The following is a 22,549-nucleotide window of genomic DNA, read 5'->3' on the forward strand; positions in this document are numbered from 1 at the left end:
AAGTCATGCAATTTCAACTTAATTAAAATAGCTAAAACAGCTGTCATTTTCTGATTATTTTTGTTGGCTACTAGGTTAGACAAAAGGACTGTTAAGCTCTTTAGAATAACATATCTAATACATTTGATTACTGCCTTACTCTACTTCATATTTTCAAAGGAAACCTCCCCATTTAAAGGATCTTTAAGGGATCCCTGGGTGGCGCAGCGGTTTGGCGCCTGCCTTTGGCCCAGGGTGCGATCCTGGAGATCCGGGATCGAATCCCACGTCGGGCTTCCGGTGCATGGAGCCTGCTTCTCCCTCTGCCTGTGTCTCTGCCTCTCTCTCTCTCTCTCTCTCTCTCTCTGTGACTATCATAAATAAATAAAAATTAAAAAAAAAATAAAGGATCTTTAAGTAGTATGCTTGTTCGTCTTAAAAAACCACATTAATCCAGATACTCAAAGTAAGTTGCCCTTCTTAAGATACATAGACCCCTCTCCACCACCTCCAACTCTCCTATATGAAGCTAGGGCAGAATTCTCTGACTTTCTCTTAGAAATTGCCTAACATATGTACTTTAGTTTCCTAGAAGTAAGCTGAAGAGTGATAATAAAGTTAATTAAACAGGAGGCAAATGAATAATTTAAGAACCAGCATTTATAGAAGCAATTTTAGGCAAATCTGTGATTTAACAAAGTCAATCTTTGTTCTTTACTTATCAAAAAAAATGTTGAAAACCTACTATGTGCCAGACATTTTGCAATATGCTGTTGATAAATAGTGAAAAGATACAGTCTTTGTTCCCTAAAGAATCACAAAGTAAAGGGAATAACAGACTTAGATGACTACATGGATATGGTAGGTGCCTATAAACACACTCAGTGGGGGCCTGGGAGAGGAGGTAGCTAGCTGTCTGGGGTGGTAAAAAAGGTAACGTGTAAGCAGTGTTCTGGAGGACGAGTAGGATTGTCAGCTTTAAGGGTGAGAGGATGGCAATGGGGTGCCCCAGGCAGAAGGAATAGCACATGAGCAGGAACCAGGGTTAAGCACTGCATTGTTCAAAACACTAGGAATGCTTTGAAAGAATTTAAGCAGGGAAATGACTTGATCATAGTTTTGTTCCAGAAAGAACTGTAAAATGGACAGTGGATGACATTTTTTTGGGCCTGGGGTACATGGAGCCACGTTGCAAGACGAGATGTAGCGAAACCACTTACAGGGCAAAAAATTTCAGTGGCCTATACCTGGGCTCCCAAACTTCAGAGTGCATCAGAACTACCTAAATGCAACACCTGGCATGAAATACAGATCATCAGGCTCCATTCCCGGACTTTCTGATTTGGTAGGCATGGGACAAGGCCTAAGAATGTACATTTCTAACAAGTTCTCAGATAGCTTAAGGTGACCTCTAGCACTTTGTTTTAAGCAACTGGGCAGATCCTGGTACCATAAAACAAACGAGGGAAGGCATGAAGCAAATGCTTCCCTACCTAGAAATCTCTTTTCTCTCTCTTGATGCTGTTCCTCTAATTTTCCAAGATTTGCATGTTACCTGCTGGCTGTCTCCCCACACAAGCACCCCTCCCTGTGAGCAGCATCTCTGTTAGCTTATGATAGACTCCAAAGGACTAATGTGTTATTGGTTATGAAAATGGGAGTTTGATGTTCCTCCAGGGTGAAACATTTCTACTTTAGTCATCCTCCTGAAACCACACCTCAGCTCAATGCACTGACTCCAATTCGAATTTCAGGTAGCATCAGCAATCTGCAGGTTTTGTTCCTGGAGGGTGGGGATGTCCACCAGCAAAGTCTTGTCCTGACCATGTACAGAGTCAGGTCTATATAAATGATAGACACCAGGTACAATTTCTACGCTTTAGACTCTGCCCTGATCCTTATCTTTGCCAAGGAAAAGCAACAGTGACCTTTAAAGATATCTCCACTTGATTGTAATCAAATAACCTTCTGCTTTGTATAACTTGCTCTAATTATCTGATTAGTGATCATAAAATCTTCTTTGAATCAAATTATATAAATGTCTGTAGACATATACACTCTTCCACTCCCACTTCTTTCCTTGGGAAAAGTAACTTTATCCCATTTTAATTTTTAAAAATATTTTATTTATTTATTCATGACAGAGAGAGAGAGAACGAGAGACAGGCAGAGGGAGAAGCAGGCAGAGAGAGAAGCAGGTTCCATGCAGGGAACCTGACACAGGATTCAAACCCGGGACTCCAGGATCATACCCTGGGCCAAAGGCAGGCGCTAAACTGCTGAGCCACCCAGGGATCCCCAACTTTATCCAATTTTATATCAAATTCTTCATCTGTACAATTAGGATTATAAATTACCTTACAGGGTGTTGGGTGGATTAAGTGAAAACAATGTTTATAAAGTGTCTAGTCTACCATCCTGTAAAGATTCTCTTCTCTCCTTTTGTTTTCTCCTGATAATTTGTTACCTAGCCAGTCTAGTGGGAGGTGGCCAAACACTGGATATCTTTGAAGGCACCACTGTTTGGAATGAGTGAACTCAGACAGTGGTGACATCATCTTGACCAGGGATTATCCAGTGATTGCAGACTTCCACAGGTCATTCTGCAAATATCATCAGGAGATGCTGAAGACTTTTTTTTTAATGATTTTATTTATTTATTTATTTATTTGAGAGAGAGACAGAACAGAGAGAGAGAGAGATCGCAAGAGCAAGGAGGAGTGGCAGAGGAAGAGGGAGAAACAGTCTCCTCACAGAACAGGGAACTTTATTCAGGGCTTGATCCCAGGACCTCTGAATCATACATAACCTGAGCCACCAGGAGCCCTTGAAGACTATTTTAATGTTAAGAGTTGCTTCTTTTAAATTAGATTTTCTTAGGCTTCCCACTCTTCTACATCCCTCATTCCCACTCCAATCACAGAAGTTCCTGCATATTCAAATTCAATGTGGTCATTTGTTTATGACTTTTATGACTTGAGGAAATCCAACCCTTTTCTTTTTTTTTTTTTAAAGATTTTATTTATTCATTCATGAGAGACACAGAGAGAGAGAGAGAGACAGAGACAGAGACATAGGCAGAGGGAGAAGCAGGCTCCATGCAGGGAGCCTGATGTGGGACTCGATCCCGGGACTCCAGGATCACGCCCAGAGCTGAAGGCAGAGGCTTAACTGCTGAGCCACCCAGGTGTCCCCAACCCTTTTCTATAATAGGAAAAAAAAAACAGGATTAAGGATAACCAATAGCTGAGAGGATGTTGTATTCTGGCCTTCACTTTCTTAGCCGTCAATTTTGTGGGTTTTAAATGGTAGCATAGCTTATATTAATAGCAGCCATGTTCACACTTTGGGAGTTTTATCCTGGCTCCCATGAAGATCTGGTCAGTAGGTATTTCTAAGATCTCATTTGAACACCCTAACAGTTATTTATTGAGTATTTACTGTGTAGGAACTCTATTGCCTCTCTCTTCCTACCTATTCCCATATACACATTCATTCCCATTCTATAATTATTATCCATATCACCTCAGATGTTTTTTTTTAAATCCTAGAAGAATCTACTTCCTACCTATTTCCATATACATATTCATTCCCATTCTATAATTATTATCCATATCACCTCAGATGTTTTTTTTAAATCCTAGAAGAACCTACTTCCTACCTATTCCCATATGCATATTCATTCCCATTCTATAATTATTATCCATATCACCTAAGATGTGTTTTTTTAAATCCTAGAAAGAGAGACATAGCACATGCCTTAATTATTTCTTTATCATGAACACTAATAAAACCATTTGTTTTCCAACCTTGGTAGGCATTGTTTTCTAGAATCTGATGGATTAGATTTCCCATACTTTGTGTAGAGTTCCCTGTATAAAAAAAATTATACTGGATGGGAAATCTCTGTCAGGAAATTTGATTGTTTCTAAATTCATTCTATTGGTGTCCCTTGCTGTGCCCCCACACCCTCGCCTGACTCACTTAAAGGGTATATGACAATATCTGGTCAGTATTAAAATATATGTCCAAAGGGAGTCTCAGATAAATATTGTGTAGGGAGAAAATCCAAGTTGAAATAATTTGTAAGAAAATTTAATAAGTACTGCTTCACTTCAAGGATGAGAAATTGGACTTGGCACTATGATCAGCCTCAATTTCTGCACTTCCCAGAAAATCCCTAAAGAAACTCTTGCTTTTATTTATTTATTTTTTAAAGATTTTATTTATTTATTCATGAGAGACACAGAGAGAGAGGCAGAGACATAGGCAGACAGAGAAGCAGGCTCCATGCAGGAAGCCTGATGTGGGACTCGATCCCAGGACTCCAGGATTATGCCCTGAGCCAAAGGCAGACACTCAACCGCTGAGCCACTCAGGTGTCCCAAAACTCTTGCTATTAAAGTTGATGCCTCCATAGCTTATTTTATTTCATCAAGCATGTTCATCTGTAGTAAGTTTAGTAGATTGTACCTATAAGTGAGGGCTTGGTTCAGCATGCTTTTGTACTCACCTATGAATCTTATGATCCTTCGGAGTAAGGGGTTCAGGTAACAGCATTCTCCGGTCAGAATGGTTTTCTCCTGGGCAATCAGAGATTCTCTGGTTGACTTTATAAAATACATGGATATCTCTCCAATAAAAATCTGGAGAAGGAATGTTTAAGAAATGTCAAGTTGGAGAGGGCTGTCTGATAAGAGAGATCAGTGGCTTTAAAAAACTGAAAGCAAAACCCAAACTTTTGAGGTTCCAAATCCTTTTAAAAGATGTAATACTGCAGAGATAGAGAGTTAAAGTAGTTTGCATTTAATTCTCCAAAAGAATTAGAGATGGCAATAATTGATCATTTCAGTGAGGTTTATACTCTTAAATTCTAAATTCATATAAAAACATAGGTTGAAATAATCAATTGTAATAGAATCTATGAGAAGGTTCACTCATGCTGGACTGAATTTTTTTTAACTGAATATGTGAGCTGCAATGATGAAAAATGACTGGGACAGTCATGTGCCCAATAAGGCATTATAAACACACATCACAATTTATTTCATTATGTGGCAATATGTTATTTACCTGAAAAATCTTTATTTGAACATGTTGGCCTGAGTTATATTTCTCATACTGTGAACTGGCTGACTGTCCCTTCTTTATAATTGGCAATTCTCTCTCTTGTTATCTTGAACTAATACATATATATTTACTATATAAATCATAATGCCTTTGTGTAGATTGTAAGCTCCCCGAGGACAGGAACTGACTACCTCTTATGTTTCTTGATTATGCTTCTAGCACTCAGCACAGTGTATTCCTATTTAAAATCAGGAACTGGAGGCAGGTAAGTTGTTGGGTGAAATCTGAGCACCACCAATGAAGAATAAAGTTACGAATTACCATCATCCATTGATAACTAGGTGTCAGGCACTTCATCATAGTATTTTTCTTTCTCAGAAGGTTCCTAGTGTAGGTATCATTACCCTTGTTTCATTGGTGAAGAAAGAAAGTTCAGTATCGGGGCAGCACTAGAATGTGGCCATTACACATTTTTCTGTGTGCACGTTATCCTGATTGTACAAATATAACATCTGAGGCACAGAGGGATGAAATAATTTGTCCAACGTCAGAGTAAGTCACAAACCCCAGCTCTGAAGCTAAGAAGACCTGGTTCCAGAGCCTTCATCTCAACCACTTACAATTTTACTTAGTACTGACTCGATAAAGATATTTGTTGAATTTGTGTTTAATATTGAGAACACAGAAAACAAAACAAGTTAAGTGTAATATGTTTTAAATACTGAGAATCTCAGATGCTATTAAAGTACAAGACAGAATGGTGTTGTGGAAACAGAACTAGGGGCAAGTCAGAATGGGGCAGGAGATTGGCAAGAGGAGACAGAACTAGGGTCAGACAGGCACACAATAGCATGTACCACATTGGCAGGTGCTAAGTATGGTTGTTCAGAATTAGAAATATGTTGTGCCTTATGTCCCTTGGAATTAACAATGAGTTGATGCTCTGCCATGGACAAATAATTTGAATAGCTTTGTGAACTCAGCTCTCCTTCTTTTCTAGTAACACCTCTCTCTCCTAAAATAAGGTGCCAAGAGGTTCTGTTTGTCCTTAGTGTACATGATGGAACTGCACTGCTCTTCTTTATCTTAGTGAACAGATGGGGATAAATTCATGCCTGCTTGGATACGTGAAATAGTATTTCCTTGAGGGAGCTTTCTCTCATTCCACAGACCAGCTCAGATATTCTCGTTATACACGGATTTCTTACCTTGTGTTTCTCTTTTCTATTTCTTATCAGAAATGGTTACATATTATTATTGTTGATCTTTGTTATGGGATGTCCTGTCTGTCTTATTCTTGGTTATACTCCCCCCAGGGCTTAGCCAAATGTAAGGTACAAAGTAGTAATTTGATGCTGAATGAATTAAGCATATCAGATTAATGAGGGCTTTTGGAATATGGGTTTAATGAGGTAAATGATAAAGAACAAAAAACGATTTCCATCATTTATCCTTCCAGATTCAATGAAAATGTCACCACTCTTCCCAAAGCCTTTACCAGATCTCCTCAGGAAAAGAGGGAACCTGTCTGCTCATTGCTCCCACAACACATTATACAGATCTCTATCTTGACATCTACCCAATTAATTGCAATTAGTGTTTGTGTGTCCCTCTTCATCTGACTATGATGTCCTTATGGGAAGGACTTTTGCCATTCTTTGTATGGTGTTTAGGACAGGGGCTGATATATAGTAGGCTCAACCAATATTTGTTGAATGAACAAAAGATTGAATTTTTAGAGGATCTTCTTATAGATAGAATCCTCTGACCTTAATTTCTCTGAAGATGAACAATGCAGGAAATTGACAATATGGACCAGAAAGCACACCATTCTTGGTGTATTGCTTAAGATTAAATAAAAACCAAGGACTAAGTAATACAAAGAGAATTATCTCTTCTGAACTAAATTCACTCATATATTCATTTTGCATTCAACAGTTTTGGAGAGGGAGCACCCACTCTGCCAGGAATTGTTTTAGCATTGGAGGAATAGCCATAAACAGATGCCTAGTGTGTATGTGTGTGTAGGGAGGACACAGGAAACCAATAAATACACCATATAATGTCATGAAATGACATATGATTACAAAGTAAATCAGGGAAATGGGATGGAAGGTGATAAACATGTAAGGATATATATGAAAAGAAATAATCATTGCTTGCCTTAGCCATTCCAGAAGCCCAAAACATTCTTACTCAATAGGAAAGAGATGTGCATGTTCTAGAGATTTTCAATTTAGTGAAGCTTTCCACTACTCACACATGAGGACAAAAAAAAGCAAGAAAATGTGTGAGAAAATCTATATACAGCCCATTCTTGTTAAAAATACACATGTGCATATACATATACCCACATAAAAATCTCAACAAAATCACTCCATGTCATACCAAACCAAACAGAATTTGGTATGGAACTCAAATAAAACGTCCAGAAGTCAAATCTAAGACTCTCATGTCAAAGGTAATATGTGGTACAAGAATTGTTACTATTGGTCAACAATATTCAAATTCCAATTAAGGTATGAAACATAAAAGAAAAAAAAACAGAGCAAGGATATAGACTAACTTATATATCTGGCTACTGACATAATGCTGGGAATATATTAAGTGATAATAAATATCTCCATAAGGAAGGAAGGAAGGAAGGAAGGAAGGAAGGAAGGAAGGAAGGAAGGAAGAAAAGGAGGAAAGGGGTCATTTTACAACTAAAAGGTAGGAAAATATTCCTGGTGTTCAGTTAAGACTGTGGTGGACATAAATGTTGCTGAAGAAATAATCCAGCTCTCAGACCCCAGGGAGTGGGCTTCATGGATGTTCATTTTTCTGTGTTTTGCTGACTATACATAGGGTGTTATTTGTCCATCTACTGGGTCCTATAGTCTCATATAGGGCCTGATTATATTTGGAGAGAGAAAGAGAGAATGCTGCCTGTTAAGAGAAGGGGGTCTCTTCTCTTTCCTGACAGGCCTCCTGCCCACGTTGAATGCTATTTTGTACACGGTGGCAGATTTATGATTCTGGTTTTGGCAATGGCTGGGTTTCTCCATCTGTGTCTTTGCTACACACACTGCCTCTACCTACCCCTCTGTTCAGAGAGCAACTGGGACATGTGGGACTCTCTAGGTGTTTGGCCCTGGTTTCCCTATTATTGCCTTTCTGATTGTTGGCTGACAAACATCATATTATTCACAGCAAATCAGAATACCCTCTGGTGAGAAATGACCAAGGCCAAACTCTAGATCTGGCAATGAATGAACTGCAAATGACTTCCACTGGTGCACTTCTTATCCCCCAGCTATGCTGGCTACAACCCCATGTGACATAAGACATTTAGAGAATAGTAAATATACTTTAAGTAAGGAGGACAACTGTTCTAACTTGATAAAGTTGTATTTCAGATATATAAACCCAAATGGCAAAGAAATAAACAAATAATCCTGGAATATGGTATAATAGTCTGGTGTGTTATCTTTTAGATCTTCCTCACAGTGTTTCACAGGAGATCTGGTAAGTGACAAATAAGTGATATAAATGTAAAATATTTAGGGAACAGTTTTTAGATTTCAAAATAAAAACAGTTTTCAGGAAAAAATAGTCACTGGAAGATGTATTGCAATCTCATATTGTAAGGGGGATTCATTGCATGTTACACATGGTTGTCACTAAAAAGGGCATCTAGAACTCCTGTAATATATGTTTTGGGTTCACACATATGCTAGTTGTGGCTCTGGTACTTGGCAAGATCAGTCATTGCTGTTTCTTGAATGCGGCTGTAGAAATGAAATCCCAGCTCTCTCCTCTCTTGATGTGCGATTTGGGTCAAGTAATTGAAACTTTCTGAACCCAGTTTCTTTTTTCATGACTTTGAACATGAGGGTAATAACTGTATCTGAAAATAGTTTACAGTATTTTTAAAAATGTACATCAAAGCATCTGTAGACGCTCAAGGAATGTTTCTTGTCTTTATTTCCTGGCCTATTAGGCAAGAATGTTGAGAATGATTTTTTTAAAAGTCATTGTCTCTACTTCTGGAGTAAGGAAACATGGTATGACTCCAGTTCTGTTCTGCCCCCAACCAGGTATTTGATCTTAGACTGGTCACTGAACCTCTTTGGGCCTCAGTTTCTCATGTGTCGGACAAGAAGTCCTGGACTGTGCTGTTCTAGCTCAAACATTTTGCTGTTATGATAGGAACAACTCATTATCATTAATGTTAAGACAGCACTGAGGAAGGGAAACTGATATCACATAATTGGGCTTCAATCCCAGTTCCACTGGTTAAACTCTCCAGGGCCTTGGTTCACTTTCAAAATCCCACAGGACTTTGCCCTCACCAAGTAATCTTTCCTTAAGCAAAGTGGATGCAACCTACTCCAGAGTCATCTTGTTGCCTGCTATCTCTGTCACTTGGGTTCCTGAAGGACAGTAGAGGTTGCAAATCCCTCTCTGGGATTTCTGCGGATTATACTTTGAGGAAGAGGAGAGGGTTCTTTGTACACTTCCCAATATTAGCATTTAAATAGCTTCAGCTATTTAACAGCTTTCAGTCCCAGGGATTTCTGGATGCTTCCAATATTCTCCTGGGAGCTTTCCATAGTCATGAGCACTTCTAAGAAAGGCAGGCATGGCTTTTGTGGTAGATTTTGTTTAGTGACCCAGGAAATATAAAATATACAGACTGTGCTGATAGTCCTGACTGCCCACATCTTCACGTTCTGCTCTAATCTTTCCCCACTGAATGCCATGGACAACCCAGATCTGCAGAGGCACGTTCAAGAGCTCTTGATTTCTGCTTTATTACATCTAAGTATAAGTAAGAAATTCAACTCCAGATACTTCCTATACCTTTTAAAGATCAAGGCTTCAACAGAGTCAAGGCCATTTGCATGATGGCATTTTGGAAGTTGTTCAGCAACTATTTGTGGATTGGGGCCTCCCTCCTGGTGTTAATCCAGGACCCATATCTACCCACTCCGAAGGCAGTCTTCAGTTGATACCTGTTATAAAATGTAATACCAAGGTGGTATGCTACATTCCAAATCATAGCAGTCTCTTATGCCTTTATCCTGGACAGTGGATATTAGAGAAATTGGAATTTAAAATGCATTAGGTAGAACACTGCTCTCAATAAAAAGTAAAATGCATTGGGATAACTAACTAAATTGACCAGCATGTATTTTTAGGCAAAGAGGAGTTTTAAGAAGCAAATTATCAAAACTCCTTCCCACAATCACCAGCAATCACTAGAAGGGGTATCTCAAAGATGGCAACCAAGTCTTTCTGTGGGATGATGTGAGGGGAAGAGACAATCTGTGAAAGAATTTAGAGCATTCATGTGTAGCGTTGATAGAAGATGGGGAAACACATTTTTTTAAGTTTTAAAAAATCCACAATCATTAATGGGTATAACCTATAAATCTTGCCCAGAAAAGAAAAATGTAATTGTAAAGACTAAGTACCTTAGCATCAACAACAACAAAATGATGTTCTCATGGTAAGAAACACAAAAACAAAAAGGAAGTCATGTGATCATGTACAAAAGGGAAAAAGATGTGAATTATAAAGTGTTAAAAGGGGTTTCAATAGATGAGATTATTCAGAGCCTGGAAGAGGCAGATTCTGAGGCAGTGCAAAGTCCCACAATGCCGCCTTTGCTTCAGCAGCTGCGTCCCACGTCAGCCAGCCAACAGACTTACATTTAGTGAGAGCCCACTCTGTTCCACACTGTGTTTTGGGCTTTTATATTCACTCCAAGAGCTTACAGCCCGGAAACCCCCCAAATGAAGATTCACAATTTCCTCCAATTTGTGCCTTTCTATCAAACTGTGTTTGTCTCTTCCTTTCCTACGAAATTCTAGATTAGTCTTATATATGCGTGCGTGCACAGTTGCATGCAAACTGCGAGCTGTTTCAATTCTCTCGGGCTAGGCATCGAATGTTCTGCTGCTTCAATACTAAATACTCCCCTGTCACTTTGTTGTGAGGCCAAGAAAAGGTTTAATAGCCATTTTTCTCATGCCTTGTGGTGCTGGGGCTGAGGTAAAATAAAGGTAAATCAGATTCTCTGCTGAGTTAAATCCTCTTATCCAAGCAGGCTCTCTGCCCTTGACTCAGAGTGTACAAGTTTCTTCAGGAGGCCAGGGGCAGTAGTCATCCAGGGATTCCACATTGGTTAGAAGGCACCCTGCAGACTTCTTGGAAGTATGGGCTACCACTTTTGGTTAAACTGTTCTGGACACAATAAATCCCCCAAGCTCTAACCTTTCCTGAAGATCTGAGACAGCAGTGGCCTGTCCCTGTGCAGTTTAATGCCCATGTGGCTTTGCCCTGACATGATGCTGATCTCTTCTGACAGCAAAGCACAAAAGGAGAAATAGGAACTGACAGGTCAAACAGTCAGCAGAGTCTTTTCCCTTGTGCCTTTCTTGTGCCTCCCTGCAGTCATGAATGGAGTTGTTAATGCCCGTCCAAAGAGACACAGGGCAGTGGAAGGTGCTAGGTTTTCCTACATCCTTTGTGCTTGAGAATGCACAGTAAACCAAGGACAAGTCCAGGTTGTGCTACTTTTCTGAAAATCGCCATTCGTTAATGTCATACAAGTCACCCCACAGAGGTCTTGCCTTCTTCCTACTCCAATGAAAACAGGAAATGGGCTTAAGGAAGAAATGAACAATGACAACAAAAACTCCATGCAGTTCTATGAAAACCTCACCAGGCACAGAGTATAAAATCAAACTCCAGAAAGACAGTTGAAACTTGGGGATTGGGAACATGACATGTGGAACTTTCCAATCAGAATGCTTTTTTAAAAAAATTATTTTTATTTTTTTATAGCTTTCATGGAATGTTAGAACTGGAAATATCTTGGAGATCATTAGCCCAATCCCTCCTTTTATTTACAGATGAGAAATTGAACCTATCGAGGGAATATGACTTACCAGAGGTCACACAATTACTGGAGGCAAAGCCATGACTGGATCTTTGCCTCTCCTGACACACCCAACCTGAGATCAGATGACAGCAGCGTGAAGGGAATGCACACTCTGAAGCAGGGACGGTGCTCTGTTAGACACTTGGGATCTGGATCCCAATGGCCCAATAAAAGCTGCTCTTGGACAAGCCATACCTCCCTAGGATGGGACAGAAGAAGTGAACACAGTTCCTTCCTCCCAGGAAATGTCTCTGAGCATCAGAGGAATTTTGCTCTCTATCCTGACGCTGCTCACTTTTTTTCAAGTCTTAGGGAAAGATCAAGAACTGTCAGTGTGTTTCAAAGCCACACGTTTCTCTACCATTAACCTGTCACAGCTGTAATCAGCCTTGGCTCCTAGCAATGCCCCTTATTCGGGAGAAAAATAAAAGTGGAACCAATGGGTGGCTATCTGTTCAGTCACACACAGAACTAGCTGGACCTTCAATGAATCATTTAACCTAGTTAAGTCTTGAGGTTCTCAACTCAAAAATGAAGGGAACTGGACTACACCTTCTCTATGTTCTTTGGGGTGTCTCTTTTCTATTTCATTGGGATGTCAAGAGGCTAAATTAGGCAAAAACTACAGAATGTAAGTAAATTAAGATGTCATGCTTATAATCATTTATGGAATATTCCTCAGCGTATGTCTTAGGGATCTGCTAGCATTATTGGTCACATTTTTCACCCAAAGAAGCAAAGAAATGGAGAAGGTTCCATACTTGAGAGCTATAGTAGAACTATAGGTTCTTAGTCCTCAGTTGTTTATTGACCATGCGCCTTAACTTCACATAGGAGCAACTGACTTCCATGTGAATTCGTGTCATTTAGGGAGAAAGGAAGTCAGTGAAAAAGATAGAATCAAACTTTGCAGCCTGGAGAACAGTTTCTACTGAAAATCTTAGAATCAAGGCAATATTATTTTTGCCCAGAGAGAAGAGAAAATTCTCCACAAAGTTCTGTTTTCCTATTTTTGTTTTTTGGCCATGTGTGTTTTTGTTTATTAGAATTGCCATTTTCAAGTCTTATTAGACATTGGTTATTTCATAATTATTGCCAGAAGAACTGGAGTAAACAATGTTTTAAAAATGTATCTTTTGATTTGAAAATAATACATACTCCTGTAGAATTAGGAAAGGAATATATAAAAGGATAAAAGAGAAGAAAAAATGAACTGTACCATTAGCACTCATAGGTAATGACTAAATTTTTAGTTTATTTCATACTACCCTTTTGTAATGTATAATTATAAATTTGTGATTACCTTGCAACACACACCAGGTACCTTCTTAGGGCCATTAAAGATTCAGACCCACAGACAACCACATGCTACATTGGGCACTGTCTACTTGGAAGGAGGGAAGTATCACATGCTCCTCTTCAGCACGTGTCTTCACAGTGGTCCAGCACAGCAGTATAGCTCAAGTGCAAGAGACCACAGACATACCAGAGGAAGCAAGAGCCACCAAGACTTAAAAACCTCATGCTTTATAGGAGTCAACATATGGTGCAGCCAACTCCACAGGCATAGCTTTCAAGGTCCTGCAGCGGATGTGTGAAATTTCTAGAGTCATTGCACTTAGAAATAGCATGGCACCTCCTCGGGTAATTACAGTTCTCTGAGTACAGATGGCAATTCACCAATCAGGGGTTAATTTTGCCTAGCCACACAGTTGATATATACTACTAAAAACCTTTCTAGGAAAACTAACCCAGAAAATTAAGAGGTCAGATTCTCTTGTGAAAGGGAGAAATATTTTCATGCAATATTATATATATATTTTTTAGCCCTTAAAAATCTTTTTTTTTTAGCCCTTAAAAATCTTAACATTAAATCAAAAGCATGTTTCATTGCTATTAAAGGTGTCTCAAAAACACAACTGCCTCATAATGTATTTACACAATCCCCCAGTACTGTGTATTTAGCCAGTTCCAAGTTTTTCATTGGAACTACAGCTGACATGAATATCCCTATACACAAATCCTTGTATTTATATAAAACTGATTATTTCCTTAACATAAATTCAGGGAATGGAATTAATAACTGAGTCTGAATTTTATAAACTTTTAATACATCTTTGATAAGCTGCTCTTTAAAAAGAAAATATCTGTCTACACTTTTACTAGAACTGTGTGAAAGTGTCTGTACCTTCAACGACATGGGCTAATTTCTTTAAAACATTTTCAATTGCATAGAGGGAAATGCTGTGCTTGTCAAAATTACTTTTCTTTGATAATTGATGAGTTTAGAAATGTTGACATGCACACGGTCAATTTACTGTTTTATTAATTGTTTATTCTTGTCCTCTCCTGGTTTTATTTGGGGAAGCTCATTTTTTAAAATAGTAAGGATATTTACAATTGAGTCTTATATCCTGTAAGTTTTTTGCAGTCTTATATCCTGTAAGTTTTTTGAGTCTTATATCCTGTAAGTTTTTTGCAGTCTTTTTCTTTTGTTAGAGATGCTTATTTTTAGGCAGACAAGTCTATCAAACCTTTTCTATATGCTTGCATCAACATTCATAAAGGAGACAGTTTTTGCTACTCAGGGTGCTTTTGTGGGTGTACACACAGACTTTCTAAGTGTTTAAAATCTATATTTTTCTTGCTTTGTAATTTGCACTAAAAAGCTTTCCATTTATATTTAGGCTCTGGGACATTTTATATAATTACGGATTTTCTATTCCTTGAAAGTTTGAAGGAATTTATGTTATAGCTACATGTCCTCATACTATTTAGTGAGATAAATTTTAGACATGTTTAAAAATTTATCCTGTTTTTATTCACTATTCAGCTTTCCTACATCCTTTTAGGGCCTTGCTTATAAATTATCTTTTCATAAAATATTACCAATTTTATTGAGATGAAAGCATTTATTGCCACAGAATTGTAAATACAATTTTAATACAGACTTTTAAAGGCTTATGTATTTTTGCTTATATACATGCTTTAACATTTTTTTTACTTCTGCCTTTCTATAGTAGACTAGGGGGTTGCACATTTTGCTTTTCAAAGAATTAGCTCCTTATTTTATTTGTTAATTCTATTGTTTTCTAATTCACAAATTCTTTTGTCCATAGTTTTTCCTAATCTGTTTCCCTGGCTTTCCTTAGTTTTTTTTTTTTTTTTAATGGAAAAAAGTCTCTCTAATTTCAAGAAGCAATTACAGGAGAACCTAGGCAATAATATATATCCTGGGACTAGGAAGAAGAGAGGAGAATACATTAGTAAGTCAAGGGATCACTCAGAGAGATGTGTGAATACATAAGAAAATTATATGCTTCTGAGAGAAAGAAATCAGGATGTGATTCCAGACTAAGTCCACTGCCTGTAGTTCCAGGGCTTCCAAGTGGCATCTCATTCTCTTCAGGTACAGGAAGTTGGCCTATGACCCTGAAGAGGGTGAAGAACGGTTTCCAGCCAGGCTCTTTGTTCCCCTACTGCTAAACAGTACATGCCAGACACTGCGCAGAGTCATTCATACGAACAATCTTATTCAAGTCTCATGACAACTCCATGAAATAGGGAGTTATATTATTCCTATATTTTATGGCAGGGGGCAATAGAGTGATTTGTACAAAGTCACATAGGCAGGATGTAAATCCAGATGTGTTGGACTGCAGAGCTTGTTTTTTAACCACTCTAATATACCACGGTTTTATCACTGCTGACCTTAATTGCTATAGCATAGTCTTATCATTTAAGGGGGGGCTTACAGAGCCTAGGATCAATGATTGAAATAAAGTAGCAGGGTTCATTATGCCCATATTATTTCTCCTCAAAATTCTATTCTATTTCTCATCTTAAAGCAAACAAAACATTTGTATAGAAAACAAATGTCTGAACTGAATGTCTGAGCAGTCAGTATATTTCTTAGCATGCCAGTCAATATTTTTATTACCAAAAGAGAGAGGAGAGGGTGAGGGTGGGTGGTAAGGGGGCAGGGGTAGAGGAGGCAGCCCTTAGAAGAGATAGGGGAAATGATAACTGAGATTACACCCCAACTAATCTGACCTTGTAGCATGTTCAGACATAGAAATGTTTATTATGAAACACACACAAAGTCATTTTTAAAATTGAAATTAAAATGTCTAAGGGTTAAACCACTTTATCAGGTAATATAGATCTGAGCTTTATGCTTTTGAAAGTTTCCCTCGAGAATAGTGTGGCCAATTTTTTTTTTTTTTTTGCCTCATGAGAGAGAAAAATGAAATAAATGAAGGTAAAGTTGCAACTGAATTGAACGTGATGTAATGTGAACACAGCCAGAGTCACCAAGAATGAATCGCAGCAAACTTTAGGTCAAGTGATTTCTCTCATCAGCCCTTCTGGAAGTTCAATCAGAACAGCAGGAGACACAGGCCCAGGGGATTCTATTCCACTCTGATCTGAGTCTTTATATCAGCACCAGCATTTACATTCAAGACCTCTTCTGAAATACACACACCCCACAGCATATTTTTTCAAGAGCACAGTAGCTATTCTTAACGTATTAGCCAATCACGCCTGTTGATTTACAATATCCACATTTACTTTAAAAAATGTGTGTGTGTGTGTGTGTGTGTGTATATATATATATATATATATATATATGGAAAAATCATGTATATATCTTGTGTATATGTATATATCTATATATCTATATATATAGACATCTTTAAATTCAGATACCAAAAAGCAAAAGCCACCTATAAAAGACAAGACCTGTTTTAATGAGATTTTTTTTTTTTTTTTAATGCAGAGCTCCATTCACCATTTTGGCTGAAATAGGACACCCCTGATAAGGCTGCTGGTGAATGCCCAGGAAGGGAGGAAAGAGGAGAAAAGGAAGACAGGAAATGTTATTTAGTATCTGACAATAAGGAAGGAAGTATTCTGTACTTACAATAGCAGTTGGGGTGGCAGCCAGCACACAATAGAGCACCAGAGGGGTGATGAAGCTTTCTTCCTCTGTCCCCGGGTAAGGCTTCATTAAGTCTCCATCCTGACAGAAGAATCCTTGGATATGCACCTGAAAAGTGTCAGTGCATTCGAAGTAGTAGGCAAGCAGCACTGTCCCAGCCATGATGACAAGCTGAAAATACAGCATGGCCACACAGAGACATTAGCAGGTCTTCGGAGCAGCGCTCGCCCCGCAGAGCACACTCCCTCCATCACCCCAGCAGCTCTCCTCCTTTTGGTATTGGCAAGTGTGTGCGTGCCTGGCTCAGCATGCTCTGGGCTCGGGGAGTGTGTGCTTGCTTGTCTGCCTTGTAACATCTGTTATATAAACCTTCCAGAAAATAATGAACAGCTCGCATCGGAAAGGCAGACCACAGCAAGGCTTAAGAGAGACACCCAGCTTCTGCTGCCACCCTCTCAGAGGATGCATGGCAGCCAAGGCAGTATTTCTATTCAGAACAGAGGTGAAAAGTCAAAGGGCAGTGGCATAAGAATTGGCAAGATATAGATGTGAGATCTGGTCCTGAGACATTTCATCAAATATTAGAGATATACTTACCTTATTATAAACTATTAGAGGCAGGTAAATCATGAATGAACAAACAAATGAACAGGAAAACTAAAGCCTAGAAAGGTTAAAGCCTGAATTATTGCAGGGATGAACACATGGTCCAGGAATACCTTCTCCAAAAAGGCGCCTTTATTCCCAAATGCTTTCTACCAGTAAATCCAGGACTTTCCTGATAACATCTTACTATAATCACAGATCCTTCATAAGGTTTAGACATAAAAAGGGATATAATTATCCTTTCATTTCCACTCACAAATGTCCCAGATACTCACTGAGGTTTAGATGTAGGCTTTAGTAGGTATGAGAAGTTGAGGGAATATAGAAAAGCCAACATTATTTTTCTCATTCATATTTGGAAACACTAAAATGCCAAGATAAAGGTGATAAAGGTAGAAAGAACATAGGTTTTCGAGGTTATGAAATCACAGAAAACTAAGCTGGAAGAGGTCTTGGAGATCTTCCTGTCTAAAACCTTTATTTCATAGATGAGAAGGCTGAGGCCCACAAGGGGACGTGATCACTCCTGAATCATCCAACAAGGAAGCCAAACAGGTACTTAGGTTGAGAATCAGCAATGTAGGGAAACTTAGAAAGGAGGAAAAAAAAATTAAGTGATTTTTTAAAAAAGTATCAATGTAATAATGATGGGAAAAAATCAGAACTTGGGAGGACATCTTTGCACATCATTTGTGGCTCAAAATTGTTTCTGTTTGGAAGTACATATGGGGCAGTGAGGGGGAAGGAAGGGTTTAGGAAGGCTAAAGCTCATATTCCAGCCCTGGAATGACTAACCCAAGGTCATGACATAGTTAGTTAGGGTAAGTCTGGGACTAGAAAGAAACCCACCTTTTCTGATCCCCAGAAGAAAAAAAAAAACACCTTGTATCATGACATCAAAATTTCACCCTCTGCAAAAGCCTAGAGAGGTACAGAGGGAGGCAACTCTAATGCAGAGAGGCACTATTTGGCATTTTTATCTATTTCATACCCAGTTCTCTAGCCACAGCACTGGAGAGAAGCTTTACATTCTGCTGAAAATATTGTCTGAAACCAGGCCCGGCCTCTATTTGTGGGATGTTATCTCGGCAATTCCTCCATTCCAGCTGAAATCATTCAGAGGCCTTGAGTTGTAGTGTGTCTAAAGTGCGAACCCCTAACCACTCTGCCATAAAGCTCTTTGTCTTTGGCCTCAACCATTGCCACCTTTCTTTACTTCCAGTAGGTCGCATATCATACTTTCCATGCGTTATGCTTCATACGCGACTTGTCTCTGGTTCTACAAGGACTATATGCTGCTCTCTGGCATTTTCAACCCTTCTTCCCCAATAGAGCTTCTGTCACAACTTCTGACCATCTAGTAATCTCGGGACACTCCTGAGTGTTTCTCTGCGCCTGATGTTATTTCCTGGGGATTTACCACATGTAAATCACGAGTGCTCAGGCCAGCCAGCTCTGCTGTTTTTGGCACTTTCTTTCTTTTCTTTTTAGCCAGAGAGAGGAGATTTGGATTAGTCTGTTTACTACAAGTATGAAAGAGAGGTGCTCCAAAGCTGCTCCTGCTGGCAGCTAGTTCATAAAGTCAAGGCCATGCGGTTTCTATTTCTTTTGTGCTTCACTGGTCAACTGAACTGACCTGATGGGAATGAACCTAGTCAGCTGACCTGAATGTTTTGGAGCTGAGCAAACACTATGATTCCCACAGTTTGGGGGCTTTACCTCTAAGGTTATCTGTGCCTCCTGCACAGGCCTGATCTGGGATTTCTTTTCTTTTTTTTTTTTTTTTTTTTTAAGATTTTATTTATTTATTCATGAGAGACACAGAGAGTGAGGTAAAGATATAGGCAGAGAGAGAAGTAGGCTCCCTGCGGGGAGCCTGATGTAGGACCCCAGGATCACAACCTGAGCCAAAGGCAGATGCTCAACCACTGAGCCACCCAGGTGCCCCTGATCTGGGATTTCTAGGAGTCTCCTCCATGTGGCTGGAAACAGATTTCTGTCTCATGGCTTCATCAGCCCTTGGGCAACAACTACTTGGGGAATAATAGGCAGGATCTATGGGAGCTTTCAGATAAAACAAAACCCAAAAATGGCATCTAGCGTCCTCTAATGAGGATAAGTATCATATTTTACTGGGTGCCTTTGTGCTACCACTTCCATTTAAAAATGGGCAGGATGAAAGTGAAGTAAACAAAAGTAAATATACATAGGTAAAAAAGTAAATATACATAGGTAAAAAGACTCACTAGAAAAACACAGAACAGAGATTTTTAGAACATAGAACTGTCTTAACTTCATATACATCAAAATCAACAATAATGGCAACAAAAAAGCCAAGGTCAATATGCCTAAATTTGAAATCTATAGAACAAATCTTGAATAGCTGCCTGGCCAATTTAATCCTGGAAGCAGCATTCAGAGAGAACTGAATGAATGTGTGAATCAGTCAATTGAAAGACATGAAGTAAAGAACTGAGAATCTTGGAGACTCAGGGCGGGAGAGGAAGGTGGGAACTTAGGCAGCCTACTGGATGGCACTGACCTGGCACCGTAAGTCTACTTACACTGATCAGCCTCCCTGATCAGCCAGGAGCCCTTGCCTGTCATTTTCAAGTAATCCTTAAATTCCCTGGAGAGTCCCCAGTAATGCCAGTTAGAGATGCACAGAAGCAAAACCAGAATAATTCAGATCTTGATTTCTAGGTTTCTTTTTTTAAGATTTTATTTATTTATTCATGAGGGACACACAGAGAGAGGCACAGACACAGGCAGAGGGAGAAGCAGGCTCCATGCAGGGAGCCTGACACGGGACTCGATCCTGGGACTCCAGGACCACAACCCGGGCCGAAGGCGGCACTAAACCACTGAGCCACGTGGGCTGCCCTCTAGGTTTCTTTTCTATTGAACATTCTCTTGTGACCACATATTTAAAAAGAGCTTTGCATTTACTGCAGGAACAGAAATACCACATTGGTTCTGCTTCCAGAGAGGTCCGCCCTGCAGCTCTGATGACAGCGGACAATTAGCCATCGGCGTCCTCCCTTCTTCCTCTCTGTCCTGGGCCATGATCCATCACTGTCTAGGTTTATGTCACTGGTGCCAGCTGGCACACTTGCCATCTCTGTTGCCTTCTCCAGCCCCATTTAGGGATGCATGGAGGGAGGCCATAATGTTGGTGTCACACGAGCAGATGGTGAGGCTGTGCCGGACCCAAGTGCAAGTGGAGGGCTGATGAAATCCGTGTGAAAGGAGCAATTATGGCAGTGGGGGGGAAGAAGCTCACATACCAGGCTTTTTCCTCAGCTGCACTTCCCAAGAATAACAATCTGATATAAAAAATGCATTAAATCCTGGCCACTCCACAAGGATTCAGAAGGCAGAAGCCAGCAATATCTGAAATCCTGCCTGTTAGGGTTGAGAGCATTGTGTTTCTACCCTCCACTGATTAAAGATCACAAAAAGTGATAACGAGGAAGGTTACAAAGCTGAGGGAAAAGGCTGAGATGACAGTACCTTTTCCTTTGGTCTGTAAGTCTGGAGGAATTGCAGACCACTAATTTATACAACCTGATACAAGCTGGAAGAGCGGGGGAGCAGGTAATGATGGTATGACTCATGATAGCAAGTGAAAGAGTACATGCATGCATGCACACACCTCCCCCCACCCCACACACATCCAGGAGAAAGGGAGCAGACATGTGAGGTTGGAATGAAAGGACTGGTATTGGTCTGGAGTGTAAGGGGCATATTTGAAACTGGAGAAGCCTAGTCTAGGTGACTGACCATCTCAGTTTGTCCAGGACTGAGGGGCTTCCTGGGGCCTGGCACCTTGCAGGGCTAAAACCAAAATAGTCCTGAACAAACTGGGGTGCTAAGGTCACTCTACCTGAGGCAATGGATGTTTCCCTCCCCAAAGAGGTTTCTCATTCTGGTTTTGTCAGGAGTTATCAAGACTATGGCAAATTAATGAGTCAACCAACATTGTTTGTGGAGGCTGCTTCTGTGTTCAGTCCCAAACTAAGTGCTGTGAAGGTGCAGGATTCTTAGGCTTGTTCTCTAGGACCTCAAACAATTTGTGATCCAACTGGGGAGTACGCATAAACACAGGAAACGGACAGTAATCTGTAGATATGTAGGAGGGTGTCAGCTGATCCCAAGTTGGGGTTCCTACATGGCTGCCTGTGCCTGGTGAGCTGGTAGGGAGCAAGTTGACAGACGAATAGGTAAAAGGTTGATCTATGGAAGAGAAGGGAGTATAAGGGGATGGATAGGGCAGCATGGTGTCTGTTTAGGAGATTGGTTTTGACTAAGATCCATGGGCATATGTTCAATTCCACAGAGAGCAGGGATAAAAGAAGAAACTCAGCAGGAGGAACACTGTAGCAGAGCTTAGATGGTTAAGATTTGGCACAGTTGTGATGCAGAAGTAATGTCTTACTGAGGGCTCTAGGGAACAGCCCACTTTAAGGACTTGTATATTTTTCATATTAATAAAGAACAAGACAGGCACAAGTGTCAGTAGCTGTATACAAGGGCTTGGGTTGGAAACCCACAAGTAGGGCGCTGATGGAAGCAGGAACCAAGTTAGTAAGCTGGGGGGGGGGGAACATGAGAAAACTGCTCATGAGCCCATGTGACACCTCCCTAGGCACCTCTAGAAGTAAGTGTGATCCTTTGAGAGGGGATGGAAGCTCCCCACATAAACAACAGAGGCAAGAGCCAGGAAAGAGGAGGATGGGATGGTGATGGTAAGGGTAATGATATATATGATGCATTTGTCCCAGGTACTGTCCTAAGAACTTTATATAAATTAACTCTGTTTCTGCCCAATGACCCTGCAAGGTAGGTATAATATTATTTCCATTTTGCAGGTGAGGAAACAGAGGAAGAGAGAGATTATATGAATTGTATAATGTCACATGAATCACAGGTGGGAGCCCAGGATGATGATTAAATATGATGCATTTCTCCACATAAACTTAGGTGGCCCGTGGAAAATCAGTTCACAAATATAAGCCAGC

The 22,549-nt window shown here is 39.8% G+C and overlaps 1 protein-coding gene across 1 annotated transcript in view; it reads right to left on the reverse strand.

Moving 5' to 3' along the window:
- The window catches only part of PLPPR1 (phospholipid phosphatase related 1), a 258,906-nt gene that overhangs the window by 26,594 nt on the left and 209,763 nt on the right, over positions 1 to 22,549 (reverse strand). Inside the window, exons 3-4 of the mRNA XM_041760585.1 lie at positions 16,905 to 17,093; positions 4,493 to 4,625 (exon numbers count right to left, since the gene is read on the reverse strand). Coding sequence (XP_041616519.1) covers positions 4,493 to 4,625; positions 16,905 to 17,093 — 322 coding nt within the window. The remainder of the gene's footprint in view (positions 1 to 4,492; positions 4,626 to 16,904; positions 17,094 to 22,549) is intronic.

Source organism: Vulpes lagopus, chromosome 7, assembly GCF_018345385.1.
Source record: "Vulpes lagopus strain Blue_001 chromosome 7, ASM1834538v1, whole genome shotgun sequence".
In the NCBI taxonomy this organism is placed as follows: Eukaryota; Metazoa; Chordata; class Mammalia; order Carnivora; family Canidae; genus Vulpes; species Vulpes lagopus.